Here is a 27603-nt window from a genome sequence, read left to right as displayed (position 1 = left end):
GAGGGTAGCCAGGGAAAGGGTTGGCCCACTGAAGGATAGGCAAGGGAATCTATGTGTGGAGCCAGAGGAAATGGGCGAGGTACTAAATGAATACTTTGCATCAGTATTCACCAAAGAGAAGGAATTGGTAGATGTTGAGTCTGGAGAAGGGGGTGTAGATAGCCTGGGTCACATTGTGATCCACAAAGACGAGGTGTTGGGTGTCTTAAAAAATATTAAGGTAGATAAGTCCCCAGGGCCTGATGGGATCTACCCCAGAATACTGAAGGAGGCTGGAGAGGAAATTGCTGAGGCCTTGACAGAAATCTTTGGATCCTCGCTGTCTTCAGGGGATGTCCCGGAGGACTGGAGAATAGACAATGTTGTTCCTCTGTTTAAGAAGGGTAGCAAGGATAATCCCGGGAACTACAGGCCGGTGAGCCTTACTTCAGTGGTAGGGAAATTACTGGAGAGAATTCTTCGAGACAGGATCTACTCCCATTTGGAAGCAAATGGACGTATTAGTGAGAGGCAGCACGGTTTTGTGAAGGGGAGGTCGTGTCTCACTAACTTGATAGAGTTTTTCGAGGAGGTCACTAAGATGATTGATGCAGGTAGGGCAGTAGATGTTGTCCGTATGGACTTCAGTAAGGCCTTTGACAAGGTCCCTCATGGTAGACTAGTACAAAAGGTGAAGTCACACGGGATCAGGGGTGAACTGGCAAGGTGGATACAGAACTGGCTAGGCCATAGAAGGCAGAGGGTAGCAATGGAGGGATGCTTTTCTAATTGGAGGGCTGTGACCAGTGGTATTCCACAGGGATCAGTGCTGGGACCTTTGCTCTTTGTAGTATATATAAATGTTTTGGAGGAAAATGTAACTGGTCTGATTAGTAAGTTTGCAGACGACACAAAGGTTGGTGGAATTGCGGATAGCGATGAGGACTGTCTGAGGATACAGCAGGATTTAGATTGTCTGGAGACTTGGGCGGAGAGATGGCAGATGGAGTTTAATCCGGACAAATGTGAGGTAATGCATTTTGGAAGGGCTAATGCAGGTAGGGAATATACAGTGAATGGTAGAACCCTCAAGAGTATTGAAAGTCAAAGAGATCTAGGAGTACAGGTCCACAGGTCATTGAAAGGGGCAACACAGGTGGAGAAGGTAGTCAAGAAGGCATACGGCATGCTTGCCTTCATTGGCCGGGGCATTGAGTATAAGCATTGGCAAGTCATGTTGCAGCTGTATAGAACCTTAGTTAGGCCACACTTGGAGTATAGTGTTCAATTCTGGTCGCCACACTACCAGAAGGATGTGGAGGCTTTAGAGAGGGTGCAGAAGAGATTTACCAGAATGTTGCCTGGTATGGAGGACATAAGCTATGAGGAGCGATTGAATAAACTCGGTTTGTTCTCACTGGAACGAAGGAGGTTGAGGGGCGACCTGATAGAGGTATACAAAATTATGAGGGGCATAGACAGAGTGGATAGTCAGAGGCTTTTCCCCAGGGTAGAGGGGTCAATTACTAGGGGGCATAGGTTTAAGGTGAGAGGGGCAAGGTTTAGAGTAGATGTACGAGGCAAGTTTTTTACGCAGAGGGTAGTGGGTGCCTGGAACTCACTACCGGAGGAGGTAGTGGAAGCAGGGACAATAGGGACATTTAAGGGGCATCTTGACAAATACATGAATAGGATGGGAATAGAGGGATACGGACCCAGGAAGTGTAGAAGATTGTAGTTTAGTCGGGCAGTATGGTCGGCACGGGCTTGGAGGGCCGAAGGGCCTGTTCCTGTGCTGTACATTTCTTTGTTCTTTGTACTGAGAGAAACTGTGAGAGAGAGAGAACCCAGTCAGTGTACTGAGAGAAACTGTGAGAGAGAGAGAACCCAGTCAGTGTACTGAGAGAAACTGTGAGAGAGAGAGAACCCAGTCAGTGTACTGCGAGAAACTGTGAGAGAGAGAGAACCCAGTCAGTGTACTGAGAGAAACTGTGAGAGAGAGAGAGCCCAGTCAGTGTACTGAGAGAAACTGTGAGAGAGAGAGAACCCAGCCAGTGTACTGAGAGAAACTGTGAGAGAGAGAGAACCCAGTCAGTGTACTGAGAGAAACTGTGAGAGAGAGAGACCCCAGTCAGTGTACTGAGAGAAACTGTGAGAGAGAGAGACCCCAGTCAGTGTACTGAGAGAAACTGTGAGAGAGAGAGACCCCAGTCAGTGTACTGAGAGAAACAGTGAGAGAGAGAGACCCCAGTCAGTGTACTGACAGAAACTGAGAGAGAACCCAGTCAGTGTACTGAAACTGGGTGAGAGAGAACCCAGTCAGTAACAAAAATAAGTAATGAAATTGAGTCCAGACATAGATCTGCATGAACTGACACCACTTTATTCACAGATTAACAGAGCAAACATTGTACTTGAATCAATGTTATTAATTGCTAGAATTTAATGAATAAAGGGTCAGATTAACTATATCACCTCCAGTATCAGATAGGTCTGTTTAATACAGAACAGGGTTAAACCCAGTGTACAATATCAGAGGTTTCCGTGGCTGTTGGACGCCTGGTTTCACTGTACAGCTGACAAGCCCACAGCTTCAATGAACTTGTCTACCCAGGGTCTGTTTCTAAACCCTCATCACAACATATTACCTGGTTCGCTATTTATATATGGTCATCATGGTCAGACAGCTCACACAAAGCTCAACCAGAAACTATGGTTCTTCTTTCTACTGATTCCAGCTCCTATTCCAGCACCATCACCCCCCGATTAGTTGGAGGCCCGTTTCCCAGTCAGTCCTCCAGAACCTAGCTGTCTCTCTGTTTGTGTGATGTCCATGGCAGATTCCCAACAGGGTATTCACAGCTAACTTCAGCCCTCAGCTCCGTTGCCTGGCTGACATTGACACGAGAATTGAGAGACAGAAAGGTGCTGGAGGCTCAAATGGGAAATTGAAACTTGTGGCTCTGAATCACCTGTTAGGATCTCTGTAAAGACCGGGATTTATTTTTGATCTACCTGTAGTGGAGGAAAAACACTATTTTCTATCCCAGTTAAAATCTCACAGTAACTTCAGTGCAGTGTTAATGTAAGCCCACTTGTGACAATAAAGATTTTTTTTTTTTTTAATGTTCCTCAACCCTTTTGTGGATCATTTTAGTGGAAATGTGCTCTCCCAGGCTCAAAGCGTATCAGCACACTGGAAGCAAAGTCATGAGACCAGCCAGTCCAGCAGAAAGAAAGCCTCCGACCCTCTCACTTCAACAAGTGTCAGAATGAACATGGTTCAGTCCTGGATGTGATTAACAACAGCAAAAACAGCAGAATCCAACCCCTGTTATCACTTGTGAACCTGCTGGTGTATCAGCAGGGATGTGGACCGAGTGAATCCCTTCCCACACACCGAGCAGGTAAAGGGCCTCTCCCCTGTGTGAACTCGCTGGTGTCTCTGCAGGCTGGATAACTGAGTGAATTCCTTCTCACACTCCGAGCAGGTGAATGGCCTCTCCCCAGTGTGAATTCGCTTGTGTGTCTGCAGATTGATTAACTGAGTAAATCTCTTCCCACACTGAGAGCAGATGAACGGCCTCTCCCCAGTGTAAACTCGCTGGTGTGTCTGCAGATTGATTAACTGAGTAAATCTCTTCCCACACTGAGAGCAGATGAACGGCCTCTCCCCAGTGTGAACTCGCTGGTGTGTCTGTAGGTGGGTTGACCGAAAGAATCCCATCCCACAGTCAGAGCAGGTGAATGGCCTCTCCCCAGTGTGAACCAGCTGGTGTCTCCGCAGTACAGATGACTTTCTAAACCTCTTTGTGCATTCAGAGCAGCTGAACGGTCTCTCCTCAGTGTGAACGCGCTGGTGAGTCATCAGGTCCTGAGAGCTTTTGAAGCCGCTCCCGCAGTCAGAGCATTTAAAGGGTCTCTCCTGGGTATGAGTGATATTGTGTCTCAGCAGGTTGCATAACCGAGTGAATCCCTTTCCACACTCCGAGCAGGTGAATGGCCTCTCCCCATTGTGAACTGTCTGATGTGTCAGCAGTTGGGATGAACGACTGAATCCCACCCCACAGTCAGAGCAAGTGAATGGCCTCTCCCCTGTGTGAACTCGCTGGTGTGCCAGCAGGTTGGATGAATCACTGAATCCCTTCCCACACACAGAGCAGGTGAACGGCCTCTCCCCAGTGTGACTCCGTTGATGAGTTTCCAGCTCAGATGGGGCTCTGAATCCCTGTCCACAGTCCCCACATTTCCACTGTTTCTCCATGATGTGGGTGTCCTTGTGTCTCTCCAGGTTGGACAATCAATGATTTGAGATTCCTGTCTGTAAATTCTCACCTTTTAACATCCTGTAAAAGGAGTTTACAAAAGACATCGCGGTCAGCACAGGATAGAAATTCAGAACAGACAATTGTAGTTTCTGGAGAACATTTTTTCCCCTCTCATTCCCCAAAAGCTGTAAATCTCCATCCCACACACTCTCCCTCCATTCTCACTCTACTGTGTCTAATATTCACCCTCCCAATTCTCCTGAAGGTGCCGATTCAGGCTGATTGACAGGTCCCTGCTCACTGCTTCCTGTCCTGGACACAGGGACCTGAAAATCTTCATGTAGGCTGCCAGAGAGACTATGTCACTGGACTAAAAATATGTATAATATAAAGACTGCATTCACTTCCTTCCCCTCCCAATTCTCATGGTGGTGCTGATTGATGCTGATCAACAAATCTAAACTCGAGAATTCCGGTGGCAGCCATGGGAGCGTAGGTCGCGAATACGGCAGCTCCTGCCGCAAACGGACTTACGGGCCCTTTTTAGGAGCTTTAGCGGCTCTCCCTCAGTGAAATTCGAAGGGGCAAGCAACGCTGGAAAGGTTCCCCACATCGGTGCATGGAGGGGACCAGAAGTAGGGCTGCCAAGCAAGCGAGTGCGGAGAAGCGGGTGGAACGGGCGCAGGAGCACAAAATGGCGGCCGGCTCAGGTCAGGCAGCGTGGGCCCAGTGGTCGCGGGAACAGCAGGACTTCCTCAGAAGCTGCTTTGCAGAATTAAAAATGGAGATTCTGGCCCCGATGAAGGCCTCAATGGAGAAGATGGTTCAGACCCAGAAGATGCAGGAAAAGGCAATTAAGGAGATCGAGAAAAAGGTCTCTGATAACGAGGAGGAGATACTTGTTCTGGCCGTCAGGGTGGAGGCGCATGATGCCTTGCATAAGAGATGGCAGGAGAGATTGGAAGACCTTGAAAACAGGTCCAGGAGACAAAACCTGCAAATTTTGGGTCTCCCCGAGGGTGCGGAGGGGTCGGACGCGAGTGCATTTGTGATCACGCTGCTGGGGACTCTGCTGGGGATGGGGGCATTCCCTCAGCCTCTGGAACTGGACGGGGCGCACAGAGTCCTCGCAAGGAAGCCCAAGACTAACGAACCGCCGAGGGCTATGGTGGTGCAATTTCACCGCTTCTCAGACAAGGAACGTGTCTTGCGATGGGCTGGTAAGGAGCGGAGCAGCAAGTGGGAGAACAGTGTAATTCGCATATACCAGGACCTGGGAGCAGAACTGGCCAAGAGGCGCGCTGGATTGAACCGTGCTAAGACGGCCGTCCACAACAAAAGGGTGAAGTTCGGGCTGCTGCATCCGGCGAGGCTTTGGGTCACGTATCAAGACCGGCATCACTACTTCAATACACCGGACGAGGCGTGGAGAAGTTCAACTCAAGCTAAAGGACAGCTACACTTTGATGAAACGCTCTTTTGGGGATGTGTAACATGATGTTGTCCTAACATAAGATTGTGAGTAATGTTAAATGTTTGAGGGGGCTGGGGAGGTGGCTGGAGGGAGATATGTTATGTTGTTTCCCTTTTTGTTGCCTGTTTCTCTGGCCATGCTCTCTGCGTTTGCGGAGCGCAGCCACAGAGGGGGGAGAGGGGCCCTATACTTAGGGCTGCTCTTCAGGCATCTGGAGCTGTTTCTTTTATGGGGCTGGGTTAACCTCTGGGGTTTGTTTCGTGTTGGGGGCTGTAAAGGCAGTTAAATTGAGGCTTTCTATGGGATGAGAGGGTCCCGAATAACGAGAAAACAGGATGATTGGAGACAGAAGCGGGAGCATCCGGGGTCAGCATGGGTCAGCTGACTCATGGAAGCGTAATGGGGGGAGAATTAGTGTTAAGCTGGTGCTTGACTTGAGGGATTGGGATCGTGGGGCTGCTGATTGGGGGGGGGGGGGGGGGGGGGGGGGGGGGGCGTAGACCCATGGAGATTTGCTCGGCCGAGGGCGAAGAAGTTCTCTTTTTTATCCCATGTTCACAAAGTTTATTCTCATAAAGATTTTTTTGTTGTGAGCAGGGCGTTGATCCCGAGGGTGGAGGGGACTGAGTACTCGGCCATTGCAGTCTCTGACCATGCTCCGCACTGGGTGGACTTGCGACTTGGTGAAGTGAGAGGGCAGCACCCACTCTGGAGACTAGATGTGGGACTGCTAGCGGACGAATTTGTGGGCGGATAAATAGGAACATCCAAAACTACTTGGAAACAAACGATATGAGAGAGGTAACAGCGACTATGGTTTGGGAGGCTCTGAAAGGCAGTTATCAGAGGGGAGTTAATCTCTATCAGATCCCATAGGGAGAAGAAAGAAAGAGCGGAGAAAGAGAGAGAGGCTAGTAGAGGAGATACTCAGAGTAGTCAGGAGTTACGCGGAGACCCCCCGAGACGGGGCTACTCAAGGAGCGCCGGAGACTGCAGGCGGAGTTTGATCTGCTGACCACAGGGAAAGCGGCAGCACAGCCGAGGAGGGTAAAAGGGGCAGTCTATGAGGATGGGGAGAAAGCGAGTAGAATGCTGGCGCACCAACTTCGTAGGAGAGAGGCGGCCAGGGAAATTGGGGGAGTTAGGGATAAGGAAGGTAACACGGTCTTGGACACAGAGGAGGTGAACAAAGTCTTTCAGGAGTTTTATGGTAAACTGTACGAGTCAGAACCCCCGGCGGGAGGGGAAGGGGTGAAGTAATTCATGGACCAATTGCGGTTTCCAAAGGTGGAAGAGGATCTGGTGGAGGGACTGGGGCCCCGATTTAGTTGGAGGAGATTGTTAAGAACCGAGAGAGTATGTAGTCGGGCAAGGCCCTGGGGCCAGGTGGCTATCCTGTAGAATTCTACAAGAAATCTTCGGAACTGTTGAGTCCACTCCTGCTAAGGACCTTTAACGAGGCTAAAGAGAGAGGAACCCTCCCCCCAACAATGTCACAGGCCTCGATCTCACTCATTCTCAAACGGGAGAAAGATCCGCTACAATGTGGGTCCAACAGACCGATATCGCTTTTGAACGCAGATGCCAAATTGCTGGCCAAGATTGATTAGAATAGAGGACTGTGTCCCAGGGGTGATAGGGGAGGATCAGACAAGCTTCGTGAAGGGCAGGCAACTGAACACCAATGTACGGAGGCTCCTAAACATTATTATGATGCCCTCAGAAGGAGGGGAGGCAGAAGTAGCGGCTGCGATGGATGCAGAGAAAGCCTTTGACCGGGTGGAATGGGAGTACCTGTGGGAAACACTAACAACGTTTGGATTCGGTGAGGGATTCATAGGATGGGTCAAATACTTTATCAGGCCCCCGATGCAAGTGTGTGCACGAACTGGATGAGGTCGGAGTATTTTAGGCTTCACCGAGGGACGAGGCAGGGGTGCCCCCTCTCCGTTATTATTTGCCCTTGCAATAGAGCCGTTGGCCATAGCGCTGAGAGCTCCAAAGAACTGGCAGGGGTTGGTTTGGGGGGGTGGGGGGAAGAGGAGCATCGGGTCTCGTTCTACGCGGATGATCTGCTCCTTTATATTTCGGACCCACTAGAGGGGATGGGGGAGGTCATGCAGATACTGAGGCACTTCGGAAACTTTTCAGGGTACAAATTAAACAAGGGGAAAAGTGAGATGTTCGTGATCCAAGCTAAAGGGCAAGAGAAGAGACTGGGAGAGCTTTCACGTAAGATGGTAGGGAAGACCTTTCGGTACCTAGGTATACAGGTGGCTCGAAACTGGGATGCCCTGCACAAGCTTAACTTATCCCGGCTGGTAGAGCCGGGATAAATGAAAAAATGAAATGAAAATCACTTATTGTCACAAGTAGGCTTCAATGAAGTTACTGTGAAAAGCCCCTAGTCACCACATTCCGGCTCCTGTTCGGGGAGGCTGGTACGGGAATTGAACCGTGCTGCTGGGCTGCTTGGTCTGCTTTAAAAGCCAGCGATTTAACCCAGTGTGCTAAACCATCCCCTGGATGGAGGGGACTTTAAAAGGTGGGACATGCTCCCGCTTTCTCTAGCGGGGAAGGTGCAGACCGTTAAGATGACGGTCCTCCCCAGATTTTTGTTTGTCTTCCAGTGCCTTCCCATCTTCATCCCGAAGACCTTCTTTAAGCGGGTGAACAAGATCATCTCGGGATTTGTCTGGGCAAATAGGACCCCGCAAGTAAAGAGACTGTTTTTAGCGCGAAGTATAGGAAATGGGTATTGGGGAAGGGTCGGCGTGGGAGCGGTTAGAGGCGGCGTCATGCAAAGGCACCAGCTTAGGGGCACTGGTAACGGCACCTCTGCCGTTCTCGCCGGCGCACTACTCCTCAGGTCCGGTGGTGGCGGCAGCACTGAGGATCTGGGGGTAAGTGAAGAAGGCACAGGAAGGTGGAAGGAGCCTCAGTTTGGACCCCGATATGCAACAATCACAGATTTGTTCCAGGCAAGATAAACGGAGGGGTCCAAAGCTGGCATAGGGCAGGTTTTAAAAGGATGGGGGACCTGTTCATAGATGGGACTTTTCCCAGCTTGAAGGTGCTGGAGGAGAAATTTAATCTGCCCCCTGGAAATGCCTTCAGATACCTTCAGGTCCGCTCCTTTCTAAAAAAAAAAAGGTGGTGGCATTTCCGTTGCTACCCCCACATAGGATACACAATAGGGTGGTCTCTGCCACCTGGGTAAGGGTGGTGTCTGGCACCTGGGTAGGGGAGGTGAAGGTGTCGGACATCTACCAAGAACAACAGGAGGCGGAGGAAGCCCCAGGGTGGAACTTAAGGGCAAGTGGGAGGAGGAGCTAGGTGGGGAGCTGGATGCGGGCCTGTGGGCTGATGCCCGAAGCAGGGTTAATTCCTCTTCATCATGTGCCAGGCTTGGCTTAATTCAGTTTAAGGTGGTCCATCGGGCACACATGACGGCAGCGAGAATGAGCAAGTTCTTTGGGGTTGAGAATAGGTGTGCAGGAAGCCCAGCGAACCATGTCCATATGTTCTGGGTATGTCCGGCTCTCAAAGGATTCTGGCAGGGATTCGCTAAGGCAATGTCCAAGATCCTAAACACGCGGGTGGTGCCGAGTCCAGGGATCGCGATCTTTGGTGTGTCAGACGATCCGGGAGTTCAGGAAGCGAAAGAGGTCGAGGTTTTGGCCTTTGCCTCCCTGGTAGGCCGGAGACGGATCCTTTTAATGTGGAGACTAGAAAGCCCCGATTGTGGAGACCTGGGTTAGTGACAGAGCTGGGTTTCTCAGTCTTGAGAAAATAAATTTGCCTTGAGAGGGTCCATGATGGGGTTCTCTCGGAGGTGGCAGCATTCCTCGACTTTCTAGGAGAGCGTTAAAATGTCAGCAGCAGCAATCTGGGAGGGGGAGGGGGGGGTTTGGTTAGGTGGGGAAATGTTTGCTTGCTGTATATTCTTTTTTTTTTGTATAATGTTAACGTGCACCTTCTTTTGTTAAATGTTGTTAATGGTTATGTAAAAATTTTGTTTCGATAAAAACCTTAATAAAAATAATTTTTTAAAAATAATTTCTAAATGAAATTGGATGGGTGCTGCAGGGTTACAAAACGGGACAGACTCGAGACTGACAGAAATGCTCAACAGAGAGTCAGCATCAACTCGAAATGTCCATTGGACTCCTGATGTTCTGTAATATATCCGACTGGAAATATATAACGTAGCGACAGTTCTACGTTACAAGACTGGAATAATCAATGTACTTTATTCCAAGGCCACCAATAATGTATCTAATCTGTGCAATGTAACAACACAAGATATATCGCTGTCCTCATAGAATCAGAGAGTTTCACAGCAGCGCAAGAGGCCCTTCGGCCCATCCTGTCTGTACTGGTTATCAGGCACCTATCTATTCTCATCCCATTTTCCAGCACTTGGTCTGTAGCCTTGTGTGCTTTGACCTGTCAAATACTCATCTAAATGCTTCTTCAATGTTGTGAGGTTTCCCACCTTTACCACAATTCAGGCAGTGAGTTCCATATCCCACCATCCTCTGGTGAAAATGTTTTTCTTCAAATACCCTCTAAATCTCCTGCCCCTCATCTTAAATTTATGCCCGCTGTTTATCGACATGTCTATTAAGGGGAAAGGTTTCTTCCAATCTACTCTTGCAATGTCTTTTATAAATTTGTCGACCTCAATCACTTACCCCTCAGCTTCCTCAGCTGTAAGGGGAACAACTCCTAACCAGCCTTTCTTCATAGCTGAAACGTCCAAGCAACATCCTGGTGAATCTCCTCTGCACCCTTTCTAGTCTAATCATATCCTTCCTCTAGAGTAGCAACCATAACTGCACAGTACTCCAGCTGTAGCCTAATGCGCATTTTATACAGCTCCATCATAACCACCCTGCTCCTATATTCAATACCTCAGCTGATAAAAGCAAGTATCCCATATCCCTTATTATCCACCTTATCTCCGTGTCTTTCTGACTTCAGGGATCTATGAACATGCACACCAAGGTCCCTCTGGTCCTCTATGCTTCCTAGGATCCTACCATTCATTGTATATTCCCTTGCCTGGTTAGTCCTCCCAACATGCATTACCTCACACTTTGCAGGGTTAAAATCATTTGCCACTGTTCTGACCATCTAACAAGACCATCTATAGCGTCCTGTAATACAAGGCTTTCCTCCTATTTACCACTCCACCAATGTTTTGTCATCTGCATACGCTCTTGCCACCTACATTCACGTCTACATCATTAATGTACACTACAAACAGCAAAGGACCCAGCAGCAATCCTATCGGAACACACTGGACACGGGGTTTCAGTCACAAAGACAACCTTCAACCATCACCATCTGCCTCCTGCCACAAAGCCAATTTTGGATCCAATTTGCCAAATTGCCCTGGATCAATTGGGCTCTTACCTTCTTGACCAGTCTCCCATGACAGACTGAAGCCACACTGAAGTCCATGTAGACCACATCTACAGCACGGTAGCACAGTGGTTAGCACAGTTGCTTCACAGCTCCAGGGTCCCAGGTTCGATTCCGGCTTTGCTCACAGTCTGTGCGCAGTTTGCACGTTCTCCCCGTGCCTGCATGAGTTTCCTCCAGGTGCTCCGGTTTCCTCCCACAGTTCAAAGATGTGCAGGTTAGGTGGATTGGCTTTGCAATGGCTATGCCCCTCATGTCCGAAAAGGGTTAGGTGGGGTTACTGGGATAGGGTGGAGATGTGGGCTTAGGTAGGGTGATCTTTCCAATAGCTGGCGCAGACTCGATGGGCTGAATGGCCTCCTTCTGCTCTGTAAATTCTACTGTGCGGAGTCTGCACATTCTCCCTGTGTGTGCGTGGGTTTCCTCCGGGTGCTCCGGTTTCCTCCCACAGTCCAAAGATGTGCGGGTTCGGTGGATTGGCCAAGATAAATTGCCCTTCGTGTCTAAAATTGCCCTTAGTGTTGGGTGGGGTTACTGGGTTATGGGGATAGGGTGGAGGTGTTGACCTTGGGTAGGGTATTCTTTCCAAGAGCCGGTGCAGACTCGATGGGCCGAATGGCCTCCTTCTGCACTGTAAATTCTATACTTCTATGAACACGATCTCCCCCTGACAAAACCATGCTGACTATCCTTCTTTAATCCTTACCTCCCCAAGTGGAGATGAATTCTGGCCCTCAGAATTGTTTCCAACAGTTTCTCCACCACTGAAGTTAAGCTCACTGGTCTGTAATTACATGTTTTTTCCCTACTTCCCTTTGTGAATAATGGCACCACATTATCTGTCTCCAGTCCTCTGGCACCGCTCCTGTGACCAGAGAAGATTTGAAAATTATTCTCAGAGCCTCTGCAATCTCCTCTCTTGCCTCCCACAGCAGCCTGGGAAACATCTCATCAGGATTTAAACAAGTCACCAATTGAAGGTCAGAATAAGAAATGGAAAGGGGGAGAAAAGAAAGTGTTTTACTCACAGATGTTGGAGACAGGAGGAGGTTTCAAAGACAAAGGAGCAGCAGCTTTGCTGAGCAGCCAGTGACGGGCCCGGAAGCCGTTCGCTGATCTTCCCCTCCCCCGGCCCGGAACTGCGCATGTCCAAACTGCACATTGGCCCCGCCCCCGACAATCCTGCTGAAAGGCTCTGCTTTTCCAGCCAATCAAGTGCGGGCTATGTGTGAATGCAAATAGAGCTTCACACAGACTGAAACCTCCTCCTGTCTCCAACATCTGGGAGTAAAACTCTTTTCTCCCCCTTTCCATTTATTTTCTCATTCTCACCTTCAATTGGTCACTTGCAGCAACTGAAGGGAAAGGAAGTGAATCCAGGGAGGGTGCAGACTCTGGAAAGCTTGGCCCAGGTCTCTCTCTCTCTTTTAAAGTACGAAGTCTTACAACACCAGGTTAAAGTCCAACAGGTTTGTTTCGATGTCACTAGCTTTCGGAGCGCTGCTCCTTCCTCAGGTGAATGAAGAGGTCTGTTCCAGAAACACATATATAGACAAATTCAAAGATGCCAAACAATGCTAGGAATGCGAGCATTAAAGACATTTAAAGACATGTGGAGATGCCGGCATTGGACTGGGATGAGCACAGTAAGAAGTCTTATAACACCAGGTTAAAGTACAACAGGTTTGTTTTAAACACTACCTTTCGGAGCACTGTTCCTTCCTCAGGTGAATTCCTTCCTCTTTTAAAGACATTGACATCCTTTGCTCCCTCAACTTGACATTTATTTGTCTGGCTAAATCGGTACCATATAACTCCAGACATATCTCTTTCCAAATGTTCACAATTAAAGGGCTGGTTTCCACAGAAGGGGCAGGAAATTAATATAGGACAGAGATATGTCTAGAGTTATCTGGTACCGATTAGATATGTTATTGATGGTTCAGTAATAAAGTATATTTATTATTATTTCTAGTTGTGTAATATTGTAAAACATAGAACATGGAACATATAGTGCAGAAGGAGGCCATTCAGCCCATCAATTCTGCACAGACCCACTTAAGTCCTCACTTCCACCCTATCCCCGTAACCCAATAACCCACCAAATCTTTTTGGTCACGAAAGGGCAATTTATCATGGCCAATCCACCTAACCTGCACATCTTAGATTGGATTGGATTTGTGTATTGTCACATGTACCGAGGTACAGTGAAAAGTATTTTTCTGCGAGCAACTCAACAGATCATGAAGTACATGGGAAGAAAAGGGAATAAAAGAAAATACACAATAGGGCAACACAAGGTAAGGTCTTTGGACTGTGGGAGGAAACCGGAACACCCAGAGGAAACCCACGCAGACACAGGGAGAACATGCAGACTCCGCACAGACAGTGACCCAGCGGGGAATCAAACCTAGGAACCTGGCGCTGTGAAGCCACAGTGCTATCCACCTGTGCTACCATGCTGCTACCGTACTGTAGCTACGTTATATAATCCAGTCATCTCTTCCCTCAGAGGGTTGTAAGTCTCTGGATTTCTCTTCCACAGGGATCAGTGGAGGCCGGGGTGGATGGTGGTGGGGGGGGGGGGGGGTTCACTGAATATATTCACAGAAGATTTAAAAAACATCTTTTTATTCGTTTTTTTTACCATATTTTAACAATAAACACATAGTGACAGATATAATTGGTGGAAAATGGGTAGAGAGCACAAGCGATATTGCCAGCGGAAATACAAGCAACACATCGCAGAATTAATTTGGAACAGGATATTTGAGGGACCAGAGCCTCGAGATGAAATGCTGGATCAATTCAACAACCAGTTAACATTGACTGGGGAGTAGAGGCAGCATCATGTAAGGGCACAGGTTTGGGGGCATTGGTAACGGCACCTCTGCCGTTCCCGCCGGCACAGTACTGCACCAGCCCCGTGGTGGTGGCGGCCCTGAGAGTCTGGGGGGCAATGGAGGAAACATGTGGGAGCAGAGGGAGCATCGGTCTGGACTCCAATCTGCAATAACCATCGGATTGTCCCGGGGAGGCTGGATGGAGGGTTTCGGAGTTTATCAAAGAGCAGGGATCGAGAGGGTGGGAGATCTGTTCACAACAGGAGCTTTCCCAACCTGAGGGAGGTAGAGAAGAAATTTGAATTGACGGGAGGGAATGAGTTTAGGTACCTGCAGACGCGAGACTTCCTACGCAGGCAGGTCTCAACCTTCCCGCTCCTACCACCAAGAGGGATACAGGACAGGGTAGTTTCCAGAATCTGGGTGGGAGAGGTGAAGGTTTGGGACATCTATAAAGACATCATGGAGTCAAAGGAAACGCAGACTGAGGAGTTGAAACACAAATGGGAAGAGGAGTTAGGAGGAGAGATAGAGGACGATCTCTGGGCGGATGCGTTAAGTAGAGTCAACTCGTCCACATCATGTGCCAGGCTCAGCCTGATACAATTTAAGGTCGTTCACCAGGCACACATGACATTGGCCCGGATGAGAAGTTCCTTTGAGATAGAAGACAGGTGTGCAAGGTATGCGGGAGGACCAACAAACCATGTCCATATGTTCTGGACATGCCCAAAGCATAGGGGATTCTGGCAGGAGTTTGCGGATGTAATGTCCAAGGTGTTAAAAACAAGGGTGGCACCAAGTCCAGAGGTGGCAATTTCCTTAGTGTCGGGAGATCCGGGAATCCAGGAGGAGAACGAGGCAGACGTTCTGACCTTTGCCTCCCTGGTAGCCCGGAGACGGATACTATTAACTTGGAGGGACTCGAAGCCCCCAAAGTCAGAGACCTGGCTCACTGACATGGCTAGCTTTCTCTGTCTGGAGAAAATCAAGTTCGCCGTGAGAGGGTCAATGTCAGGCATCGTCCGGAGGTGGCAGCCGTTCGTCGACTTCTTTAGAAAAAATTAACTGTCAGCAGATAGAGAGGGGGGGGGGGATAAATTTACATTTGTGTGCAAGGTGGGACCTGTGAGGGAGGAAGACGGTCTTTGCACTATGTTTATATTTGTATGTACACTGTTTCTTCTGTTATTGTTACAAAATCACAAATACCTCAATAAAATGTTTTTATAAAAAAAGAAGAAAGGGTAGTGCAGAAAGGGGAAAGAGGTATTAGATCGTCAGTTATATTTTTCTGACAGTTAAGTAAGAATACTGTACTTAATAAAAGGTTATCTGTGTTAAAGTTACAAACTTGGTGACTGCAGATTCAGCCAAGAACCTCCGGTATTTTAAAATGACATCTAATTTCACTTGTATTGCAACTCCGGGTAAAGTGGGGCTGGAATTGACCGCGCACCAGCACAGGGTGTTGTGACATAATTTTCCCACATGGAGATGTGGGAAAGGGAAGAAAAGAGAGAGAGAGAGGGAGAAGAGAATGAGAGGACAAAAGAGGGAGGGAGAAGAGAGAGAGAATCATGGTTGGAGTTAAAGGCAGAAGTAAGGAAATTAAAGGAGGAGGAATAACCCTTCCCAGTCCAAATCCTAGTGGGGATCTGTTTAAATTTATATAAGCCCTCCCAAGATTTGAGGGGAAAGATGTAGAAACATTCTTCATGGCATTTGAGAAAATAGCAACTCAAATAGAGTGGACGAAGGAAGAGAGAGCATGCAAACTAAACTGACGGGGCAAGTGCAGGAAGTTTATACTTTCCTGTCAGAGGGGTTGTCTAAGGGTTACGACAAGGTAAAAGACTATTCTGGATGTATATCAATTAGTTTTGGAGCCAATGAGGCAAACGTTTTGGAATTTAAGGAAACAACCAGGGCAGACTTATACTGAATTTGAAAGGACAATTTTAATCAGTGGTTATGAGCATGGGCGTTGAAACCAGCAATGGTGCTCTGAGAAAAATAATTTTCCCAGAAGAATTTAAGAATTCAATACCTTCTGTGATAAGAATCCACGTTGAAGACCAAAGGGGGATGACCGCTAGACAAGCAGCAATAATGGCTGACCATTATGAGCTGATCCGTAAATTTAAATCTTTGTTCCGTCACCCCCATTATTTTGTTAATGACAGGAAGTGGGAGAGTGAAAGGAAGAGAGGTAGCCAAGGTAAGGAATAGATAGCTGGGAATGCTCGGAGGTCGTCTCCTCAGACTAGGAAGGAAGGTACTGAGCATGGAGGTGAGACTCAAAGGTCTCAGTGTTACCATCCCAATAAAGTGGGAAGCATTCGTACAGCCTGTTGGAAGTTGCAAGGAAAGCCCATGGGACTTGTTGAGATTCATAAGGAGGATTCGGAAAAGGCATCAAAAGTGGAGAATACTGCAGAGCAGACAGTTGCCCTAAGTGGAATGAGGAGACCCGAGGTCAACTCTGCTGTGGAAGCAGGTGTGGTGAGTGAGGTAGGTGAGAGATATGCAGGGCTTTGATCTGAGAGGAAGATCATCCCATTTTCATCAAATGATGGAGCCAAACCCAAAATTATTTCAAGGGTCACAGATCCTACACAAACTCTCTTACTGGAGAGGGATTTGGTTTTTCCTCTGGAGAGTTCAATGAAAGCTAAGGGGCTGGATTCTCCGCTGTCGGGATTCTCCGTTTCACCGGCAGCCCGGGGAATTCCCGATGGCATGAGGCTGGCCACAATGGGAAACCCCATTGGCCGGCTGGCGAGACGAAGAATCCCGGGGGCCCGCCGCAGCAGATTTCTGGTGCGGTCGGAGGGAGAATCCCGCCCACGGTGTTGGTGAATGGGATAAGTGGAGATTATATCCCAGTTCCATTGTATAAAGTACAATTGGAATGTGATTTATTATCAGGTCCTGTAGTTGTCAGAGTGGTTAAGAAGTTACCTGTAGACAGAGTAGACTTACTTTTGGGGAATTATTTGGCAGTTGTGAAGGTTGTAGCTTCACCCATGATTACAGAGTGTCTGAGGGAAGATAAGGAGACAAAACAGTTACGGGAACAGTTTCCAGATATTTCTCCGTCGTGTGTGGTGACCTGGCCAATGGCTAAACAAAGTTCATCGCCAGAGATTAAAGTCACACGACAATCAGATGGTAGAGCAGCCAAAACTATCCTTGAGAATGAGGATAATTGTGAGGAAGTGTTTGCTAGGACTTCATTAACTGAGGCCCAGGAGGCAGAACCAGAGTTATAGAGATTAGCACATTTAGGTCTCATGGAAGTTGAGGCTGAAATGGTTCCAAACTGTTATTACATTAAGAACGGAGTTCTGAGGAGGAAGTGGAGACATCCTCATAGACCTGTGGATGAGGAGTGGATGTTTGTTCATCAGATATCCCAAACATTGTAGGGAAATACTACGGGTAGCACGAGATACCAATGGCAGGACTTGTGGAAATTTGGAAAACCCAGGCATCAGTCAACAGGCATTCTTCCTAGCCAGGACAGCAAAGAATGTAGTCGATTCTGTAGAATTGGTCATACCTGCCAGGAAATAGGTAAACCGCAACACAGGATTAAACCCGTGCCTTTAATACCCATACCAGTGTTTTAAGAACCGTTTATTCAGGCATTGGTGGATTGCAGAGGATCGTTGTGTAAAATGAAGGCAGGGCTGAGCGGCGTCTCCCCAGTGTGAACTCGCTGATGCTTCTGCAGGTTGGATAACTGAGTGAATCCCTTCCCACACTGAGAGCAGGTGAATGGCCTCTCCCCAGTGTGAACTCGCTGGTGTGTCTGCAGATTGGAAAACTGAGTGAATCCTTTCCCACACTGAGAGCAGGTGAAAGGCCTCTGGCCAGTATGTACTCGCTGGTGTCTCTGCAGGGTGGATGTTTGAGTGAATCCCTTCCCACATTGACAACAGGTGAACGGCCTCGCCCCAGTGTGAACCCGCTGATGTCTCTGCAGGGTGGATGAATGACTGAATCCCTTCCCACACTGAGGGCAGGTGAATGGTCTCTCCCCAGTGTGAACTCGCTGGTGTCTCTGCATGGTGGATGAATCACTGAATCTCTTCCCACAATGAGAGCAGGTAAGTGGCCTCTCCCTGGTGTGAACTCGCTGGTGTGTCTGCAGGGTGGAGGAATCACTGAATCCCTTCCCACACTGAGAGCAGGTGAATGGCCTCTCCCCAGTGTGAACTCGTTGATGTCTCTGCAGATTAGATGACTGAATAAATCGCTTCCCACACTGAGAGCAGGTGAACGGCTTCTCCCCAGTATGAACCCGCTGATGTGTCTGCAGGGTGGATGAATTACTGAATCCCTTCCCACATTGAACACAGGTGAACGGCTTCTCCCCAGTGTGAATTCGCTGGTGTGTCCGCAGGCTGGATAACCGTGTGAATCCCTTCCCACACTGAGAGCAGGTGAATGGCTTCTCCCCAGTGTGAACTCGCTGGTGTATCTGTAGGTTGGATGACTGAATAAATCCCTTCCCACACTGAGGGCAGGTGAACGGCTTCACCCCAGAGTGAACCCGCTGATGTCTCTGGAAGTTGGATGAATCACTGAATCCTTTCCCACACTGAGAGCAGGTGAATAGTGTTTCTCCTGTGTGAACTCGCTGGTGTGACTGCAGACAGATTAAATGAGTGAATCCCTTCCCACATACAGAGCAGGTGAACGGCCTCTCCCCGGTGTGAATGCGTCGATGAGTTTCCAGCGCAGATGGGACTCTGTATCCCTTCCCACAGTCCCCACATTTCCAAGGTTTCTCCATGTTTTGTTAATCCCTGTGTCTCTCCAGGTTTGCCGGTCAGTTGAAGCCTCGTCCACACACAGAACACATGCACGGTCTCTCCCCGCTGTGAATGGTGTGATATTTATTCAAGCTGTGTAACTGGTTAAAGCTCTTTCCACAGTCAGTGCTCTGGAACACTCTCACTCGGGTGTGTGTATCTTGGTGCATTTGCAGTCACACTGATGTTTAAAATCTTTTGAAGTCAACAGATCGGTAAACCATTCTCCCTCTAGATTCAAAGACCAATGACATTTAGGCCCTGATGAATTGAGTGAGTATGTGAGACCGAGACATGATGTTTGAGATATCTGTCTGTAATTCCTCCTCTTCTAATATCCTGTGAAAACAGTTTGGAAAAGACATTACAGTCAGCATAAGATCGAAATTCAGAACAGACAATTCTACTTACAATGGAACATTTTTTCCTCTCTCATTCACCAAAAGCTGTAAATCTCCGTCCCACACACTCTCCCTCCATTCTCACTCTGCTGTATCTAATATTCGCCCTCACAATTCTCCTGAAGGTGCTGATTCAGGCAGATTAACAGATCCATGCTCACTGCTTCCTGTCCTGGACACGGAAACCATAACAAATCGGAGTTGCAGTCGGCCATTCAGCCCATCGACCCTGCCCAACCATTCAATGAGATCATTGGCTGATCTACCTCAGCACCATTTTCCCACACTATCCCCCATATCCCTCAATATCTTCAATATCTAGTAACCTATCAATCTCTGTCTTGAAAATACTTGATGATTGAGGCTCCACAGTCCTCTGGGGCAGAGACTTCCAAAGCTTCACCACATCCTCGAGTGAAGAAATCCCTCCTCATCTCAGCCTTCTTTCCATTTTCCCACCTGTTCCCCATAACCTTCATTACTCAGAAATCTATCCAACTCATCCGTAAAACTATTCAATGACCCAGCCTCCACTGGTCCCTGTGGAAGAGAAATCCAGAGACTAACAACCATCTGATGGAAGAGATGATTGGAAATATATAACATAGTTACTATACTATATTACACAGCTAGAAATAATAATAAATGTGCTTTATTACAGAACCCTGAATAATATATCGAATGTATACCATAGAACAAAGAACAAAGAAATGTACAGCACAGGAACAGGCCCTTCGGCCCTCCAAGCCCGTGCCGACCATGCTGCCCAACTAAACTACAATCTTCTACACTTCCTGGGTCCGTATCCCTCTATTCCTATCCTATTCATGTATTTGGCAAGATGCCCCTTAAATGTCACTATCGTCCCTGCTTCCACCACCTCCTCCGGTAGCGAGTTCCAGGCACCCACTACCCTCTGCGTAAAAAACTTGCCTCGTACATCTACTCTAAACCTTGCCCCTCTCACCCTAAACCTATGCCCCCTAGTAATTGACCCCTTTACCCTGGGGAAAAGCCTCTGACTATCCACTCTGTCTATGCCCCTCATAATTTTGTAGACCTCTATCAGGTCTCCCCTCAACCTCCTTCGTTCCAGTGAGAACAAACCGAGTTTATTCAACCGCTCCTCATAGCTAATGCCCTCCATACCAGGCAACATTCTGGTAAATCTTTTCTGCACCCTCTCTAAAGCCTCCACATCCTTCTGATAGTGTGGCGACCAGAATTGAACACTATACTCCAAGTGTGGCCTAACTAAGGTTCTATACAGCTGCAACATGACTTGCCAATTCTTATACTCAATGCCCCGGCCAATGAAGGCAAGCATACCCTATGCCTTCTTGACTACCTTCTCCACCTGTGTTGCCCCTTTCAATGACCTGTGGACCTGTACTCCTAGATCTCTTTGACTTTCAATACTCTGGAGGGTTCTACCATTCACTGTATATTCCCTACCTGCATTAGACCTTCCAAAATGCATTACCTCACATTTGTCCGGATTAAACTCCATCTGCCATCTCTCTGCCCAAGTCTCCAAACAATCTAAATTCTGCTGTATCCTCTGACAGTCCTCATCGCTATCCGCAATTCCACCAACCTTTGTGTCGTCTGCAAACTTACTAATCAGACCAGTTACATTTTCCTCCAAATCATTTATATATACTACAAAGAGCAAAGGTCCCAGCACTGATCCCTGTGGAACACCACTGGTCACAGCCCTCCAATTAGAAAAGCATCCTTCCATTGCTACTCTCTGCCTTCTATGACCTAGCCAGTCCTGTATCCACCTTGCCAGCTCACCCCTGATCCCGTGTGACTTCACCTTTTGTACTAGTCTACCATGAGGGACCTTGTGAAAGGCCTTACTGAAGTCCATATAGACAACATCCACTGCCCTACCTGCATCAATCATCTTAGTGACCTCCTCGAAAAACTCTACCAAGTTAGTGAGACACGACCTCCCCTTCACAAAACCATGCTGCCTCTCACTAATACGTCCATTTGCTTCCAAATGGGAGTAGATCCTGTCTCGAAGAATTCTCTCCAGTAATTTCCCTACCACTGAAGTAAGGCTCACCGGCCTGCAGTTCCCTGGATTATCCTTGCTACCCTTCTTAAACAGAGGAACAACATTGGCTATTCTCCAGTCCTCCGGGACATCCCCTGAAGACAGTGAGGATCCAAAGATTTCTGTCAAGGCCTCAGCAATTTCCTCTCCAGCCTCCTTCAGTATTCTGGGGTAGATCCCATCAGGCCCTGGGGACTTATCTACCTTAATATTTTTTAAGACACCCAACACCTCGTCTTTTTGGATCTCAATGTGACCCAGGCTATCTACACACCCTTCTCCAGACTCAACATCTACCAATTTCTTTGCTTTGGTGAATACTGATGCAAAGTATTCATTTAGTACCTCGCCCATTTCCTCTGGCTCCACACATAGATTCCCTTGCCTATCCTTCAGTGGGCCAACCCTTTCCCTGGCTACCCTCTTGCTTTTTATGTACATGTAAAAAGTTTTGGGATTTTCCTTAACCCTATTTGCCAATGACTTTTCGTGACCCCTTCTAGCCCTCCTGACATACAACAACACCAGACATATCATGAAAAATTAAATGAAAATCGCTTATTGTGCTGCTGGCCTGCCTTGGTCTGCTTTAAAAGCCAGCGATTTAACCCAGTGTGCTAAACCGGGTGGCACAGTAGCATAGTGTTTAGCACTGTTGCTTCACAGCGCCAGGGTCACAGGTTCGATTTCCGGCTTGGGCCACTGACTGTGCGGAGTCTGCACTTTCTCCCCATGTCTGTGTGGGTTTCCTCCGGGTGCTCCGGTTTCCTCTCACAAATTCCGAAAGAGTTGCTTGTTAGGTGAATTGGACATTCTGAATTCTTCCTCTGTGTACCCGAACAGGCACCAGACTGTGACGACTAGGGGCTTTTCATAGTAACTTCATTGCAGTGATACTGTAAGCCTACTTGTGACAATAATAAAGATTATGATTATTATCTCTCTCCGATATTAATTTACTGTCACCTTAAATGACAGCCATGCTGGGGAAATCAGCACTTTAATTGTGAACATTAGGAAAGAGACCATCCTTTTAGCCAGACAAATAAATGTGTCAAGCTGAGGGAGCAAAGGTTGTCAATGTCTTTAAGAGAGAGACCTGGGCCAAGCTTTCCAGAGTCTGCACCCTCCCTGGATTCACTTCCTTTCCCTTCAGTTGCTGCAAGTGACCAATTGAAGGTGAGAATGAGAAAAGAAATGGAAAGGGGGAGAAAAGAAAGTGTTTTACTCACAGATGTTGGAGACAGGAGGAGGTGTGAAGCTCAATCTTCAATCACTCCCATTGGCTGCAGGACCAGAGTCCTTCCGGTCGTCCAACTCTTCCCATTGGTCAACACCAATGCTGAAAAGTCAGGAGGTGAGCTCTCCCCCGCACATGCTCAGTGCCCCCTCTCCCTTGGGCTTGCGCAGTCGCTGCCCCCCTGCCCCCCCCCCCCCCCCCCGGGGGTGTCACAGGTTCTGGTCGGAGACGTCAGCCGGTTGCCTGGAAACCTTGTCTCGAGGAGTGAGAACAATGAGTGGGCCCCGGCGGGGTTCCCGGGACCGTGCCTGCGCACTGGAATGCAGAGACGTCACCGCGGAGCAGAATGATTCCTATTGTCTCATTCACGCAGATCTCTCACACAATTAAAGGTTCTGGTTTCCCCAGGAGGTGGCTGATTTTTAAGGGGACAGTAAATTAATATCGGCCAGGAAGCACTGAGCAGGGACCTGTCAATCAGCCTGAATCAGCCCCTCAGGAGAATTGGGAGGGTGAATATTAGATACAGCAGAGTGAGAATGGAGGGAGAGTGTGTGGGACGGAGATTTACAGCTTTTGGGGAAACTACAATTGTCTGTTCTGAATTTCTATCCTGTACTGACAGTGATACATTTTTAAAACTCCTTTTACAGGATATCAGACGGAGAGGATTTGCAGACAGAAACCTCACACCAAACATCAGCTGCAGATCTGCTCTATTCATTAGCCTTCAATTGTTGGATAAACGTTTGTCGATTTTGTCTACTGCAGAAGATTTTATGAATCAATTTGACTGGAAAAGCACCGAGATACACACATATCCGAGTGATAGTGTTCCAGTGCACAGAATGTGGAAATAGCTTTAATCAGTTATATAGCTTGAAGAAAACATAAAGAATTGGTGCAGGTAAAGACCCAACACGTGTGTGGACAAGGCTTCAACAAATGAATTGAATGTTGAGACGCAGAAAGACACTTGCAAGGAGAAACAATGGAAATATGAGGAATGTGGGAAAGGATTCATATCCCCACTGAAGCTGGAAATTCACCAGTCCTGGTGGGTATTTTTCATCCTATATTAAATTATAAGTCGTTGTTTTATTTGTTCATGAATGTGGGCGTCGCTGGCTCGTCCAGCATTTATTGCCCATCCCTGAGGACATGTAAGAGTCAACCACATTGCTGTGGGGCTGGAATCACATGTAGGCCAGACCAGGTAAGAATGACAGATTTCCTTCCCTAAAGGACATTAGTGAACCAGATGGGTTTTTACAACAATTGACAATGGCTTCATGGTCATCACTGGACTTTAAACTCCAGATTTTTATTTAATTCCAATTCCACCATCTGCCCTGGTGGGATTCGAACCCAGGTCCCCGGAGCATCACCCTGGGTCTCTGGATTACTAGTACAGCAACAATACCACGACGTCACTATCTCCACATAATAGAGGTACGGACTTTGTTGATTTATTGTTTAAATATATGGTATTCATTTAAAATTTTAAATTTAAAGGGTTTACTCATGGCAGGAGAGCTCAAAGCCTTGGTTTGGTCCTCTTGCTCCATGTGGGAATCCAGGTGCATTTCCAGTTCCCGGGACCAGCATTGTGTGCAGGAAGTGTGCCCAGCTGCAGCTCCTGAAAGCTTGGGTTTCAGAGCTGGAACGGAGGCTGTGGGCATCCATGAGTCTGAGAGCATCGTGGATAGCATGTTTAGAGAGGTGGTCACATTGCAGCTGGAGGAACTTGAGGAAGGAAGGCAATGGGTGACCGCTATGCAATCCAAGAGAAAGAGGCAGGTAGTTCAGGAGTCTCCTGGGGCCCCGCTCGCAAATCAGTATTCCATTTTGGAGGTTGATGAGGCTGGTCCCTCCAGGGAGTATGAACAGAGGCAAGTTTCTGGCACCACAAGCAGCCTGTCTGTACAGGAGAGGGGAAAGAGAGGAAGAGCAATAACAATAGGGGAGCCTATTGTATCTGTAAAATCTCAGATATGTCAACCAGTATTTTAATCAAAGTTCTACCCAGGTGTCATTTACTAGTGAGGAGAACAAAGGACAAAATACAAGTTCAACAATCTTTATTGAACAAAGTTAATCCGTGAATTAACCCAAGTTTATATACAAGAATTACCCAGGATTCGGCTATACTACCCGCAAAGATCGCTGGATTGAACTGTAGATCCGATCCTCAAGCCTCTCTCGTCCATCATCACTAAATTTGTCTCACTGGCAATTCCTCCCTCCTTCCTTCTCTGGTCAGTCTGGGGTTAGTCAGGGTCATCTCCCACACCAGGTTTTCGCTGCTGGTGTGTCTTGGACATCTATTTTTATCCTCCTCCCTCCCTGCCTTTTCCAGAAACTTCTCTGGCTTCTGGCCATTGAGGTCTCGGGAGAGGGTCCCAATACCCAATGGGTTTCTTGATGTTTGCTTGACAGGAGACTGGGTCCCACCCCCAGGTATCCTTCTCTGTGGTATTTGCTTGCACAAAACCTGTTGTTCTGGGTGCCCAAGAGTCTGGCTCGATCTGGGATACTGACAATGGGCTTGTGCATATGAATAGAGTGCAATGATCTGTTGATGGCGAGTTGATAGGGCAGTTCCAGATATGCCCTAGCAGCCTGTCTGAGTCTATATATTCAAACTTGACCAAGTCCGAATTCCCAGCATGGAATAGAGCAGTTTCTCCAGCATGGGGGGATTGTGGGAGCGGCGGCCGCACATCTTTGGGTTGTGGTTATGAGACCCATGGAGACACGGGGAGAATGTGCATGTCTCAAACCAGGGGCTGGTTTAGCACACTGAGCTAAATCGCTGGCTTTTAAAGCAGACCAAGGCAGGCCAGCAGCACAGTTCAATTCCCGTACCAACCTCCCCGAACAGGTGCCAGAATGTGGCGACTAGGGGCTTTTCACAGTAACTTCATTTGAAGCCTACTTGTGACAAGCGATTTTCATTTTTCATTTCACTTTCAGACTCGTGACCCGGAGCCGGAATCGAACCTGGGTCCACAACGCCGTGAAGTTAGACAGATTTCCGATTGACAAGAGAGTTGAGTGTCATGGGGTACAGGTAGAAAAATCAAGTGAAAGTGAAGATGAGGAGTGAATTCTTCACTCGAGGATGCGGTGAAGCTTTGGAATTCTCTACTCCAGATGTCTGTCATCAAGTATTTTCCATTTTGAGATTAAGGTTTCGAGATGTTGAAGATATCAAGGGATATGGGAGATAGTGTGGGAAAATGGTGTTGAAGAGATCGGCAATTGAACTCAATAAAGGGTTCAGCAAGTTCAATGGGCCAAATGGCTGACTGCAGCTCCTATTTGTTATGATCTCTGTGTCCAGGACAGGAAGCAGTGAGCAGGGATCTGTCAATCAGCCTGAATCAGCACCTACAGGAGAATTGGGAGGGTGAATATTAGATACAGCAGAGTGAGAATGGAGGGAGAGTGTGTGGGATGGAGATTTACAGCTTTTGGGGAATAAGAGAAGGAAGAATGTTCCATAGGAAGCAGAATTGTCTGTTCTGACTTTCAGTCCTGTACTGACAGTGATGACTTTTGTAAATTGTTTTTCAGGATATTAGAAGAGGAGGAATTACAGACAGAAATCTCAAATGTTACGTCTCAATCTGACAGTCACTTGATTCCTTGGGACACACACAAGTGAGAGTGTTCCAGAGCACTGACTGTGGAAAGACCTTTTTCAAAAAATTTTTTTATTCTCCTCCTTTTTCACATTTTCTCCCACATTTACACCCATCAACAATAAACAATAATCAACAAGATATGTCAATCCCCATAATAACAACGATCCCATCTACCCACCAACCCCCAAACCTCAACCCGCATGTTTACATAAACAAATGACAAAAAGGAATCAGGGATTACCCATAGTCACCCTTAATCTACACAGCCACCCGCCCCCCCCCCCCCCCCCCCCCCGCAACGCTCACACACATCCTCTACTCCTTCAAAAAATCGGCTCATCCTCGCCCTCGTGAGGTGCGCTCTATATACCACCTTCAGCTGTATCAGCCCCAACCTCGCACATGAGGTGGAGGCATTTACTCTCCGGAGCACCTCACACCAGACCCCCTCCTCTATAACCTCTCCCAGCTCTTCCTCCCACTTTGCTTTGATCCCTTCCAGTGGAGCCTGATCCTCTTCCAGAATAGCTCCGTACACCGCTGACACTGCCCCCTTCTCCAGTCCTCTTGTCGTCAACAGCTCCTCCAGCAATGTGGAGGCCGGTTCCTCTGGGAAGCTCTGTATCTCCTTCCTGGCAAAATCCCGAACCTGCATGTACCTAAACCCTTCTCCCTGCTCTAGCCCATACTTCGCTTCCAGCTCCCTCAATCCTGCAAACCGACCCCGAAGAAACAAATCTTTTAGCGTCTTAATCCCCTGCTCTTCCCATTTCCGAAAACTTCCATCCCACCTCCCTGGCTCAAATCTGTGGTTCCCCCGAATTGGCATTTCCCTTGACCCTGAACCCAACCTTAAGTGTTAGCGAAACTGCCTCCAGATTTTCAATGAAGCCTGTGGAAAGACCTTTAACCAGTTACACAGCCTGAAAAATACATCACACCATTCACAGCGGGGAGGGACTGTACATCTGTTCTGCGTGTGGGTAAGGTTTCAATTGTCCAACTTGGAGAGTCACAAGGAGACGCAAAACATGAAGAAACCGTGGAAATGTGAAGATTGTGGGAAGGGATTCAAAGCCCCATCTGCACTGGAAGCTCATCGGCGCAGTCACACTGGGGAGAGGCCGTTCACCTGCTCTCAGTGTGAGAAGAGATACACTTGGTTATCCAGCCTGAACAAACACCAGCGAGTTCACACTGGGAGGTGGCAATTCAGCTGCTCTCAGTGTGGAAAGAGATTCAGTGATTCATCCACCCTGCAGACACATCAGCGAGTTCACACTGGGGAGAGGCCATTCACCTGCTCTCAGTGTGAAAAGAGATTCACTCAGTTAGCCCACCTGCAGACACACCAGCGAGTTCACACTGGGGAGAGGCCGTTCACCTGCTCTCACTGTGAGAAGAGATTCACTCAGTTATCCGCCCTG

At 47.9% G+C, this 27603-nt stretch overlaps 1 protein-coding gene and 1 long non-coding RNA gene across 5 annotated transcripts; one reads left to right on the top strand and one right to left on the bottom strand.

The window, feature by feature from the left end:
• Positions 1-2342: 2342 nt before the first annotated feature.
• LOC140420151 (uncharacterized) lies at positions 2343-22588 on the bottom strand. 4 transcript variants are annotated; one of them, XR_011946207.1, is made up of 3 exons: positions 22519-22588; positions 16980-19156; positions 2343-4325 (listed from the first exon to the last, which is right to left on the bottom strand). XR_011946207.1 is itself a non-coding variant. In XM_072504172.1 (2 exons), exon 2 carries the CDS (start codon positions 4241-4243, stop codon positions 3317-3319), a length of 927 nt encoding a protein of 308 aa, XP_072360273.1. In that variant the 5' UTR covers positions 4244-4325; positions 12180-12845; the 3' UTR covers positions 2343-3316. The 4 variants fall into 4 exon arrangements, 3 of the variants coding, with proteins under 3 accessions (XP_072360273.1, XP_072360274.1, XP_072360271.1); XM_072504172.1 differs by lacking the exons at positions 16980-19156; positions 22519-22588 and adding an exon at positions 12180-12845; XM_072504173.1 differs by lacking the exons at positions 16980-19156; positions 22519-22588 and adding an exon at positions 11143-12172.
• Positions 22589-22752: 164 nt separating this feature from the next.
• Positions 22753-26445, top strand: LOC140420150 (uncharacterized). The gene is made up of 3 exons (XR_011946206.1): positions 22753-22918; positions 23180-23583; positions 26106-26445. It is a non-coding gene; the product is annotated as an uncharacterized lncRNA (long non-coding RNA).
• The last annotated feature ends 1158 nt before the right edge of the window (positions 26446-27603 follow it).

Source organism: Scyliorhinus torazame, chromosome 5 (genome assembly GCF_047496885.1).
Source record: "Scyliorhinus torazame isolate Kashiwa2021f chromosome 5, sScyTor2.1, whole genome shotgun sequence".
NCBI lineage: Eukaryota > Metazoa > Chordata > Chondrichthyes > Carcharhiniformes > Scyliorhinidae > Scyliorhinus > Scyliorhinus torazame.
The sequence above is the reverse complement of the archived record's forward strand: the minus strand, read 5'-3'. Positions and strand labels throughout refer to the sequence as shown.

Bases quoted from the DNA above. Each gene is read 5' to 3' on its own strand.
- LOC140420151 (XM_072504170.1), bottom strand. From the start codon at position 18,798: ATGGAGAAACCTTGGAAATGTGGGGACTGTGGGAAGGGATACAGAGTC.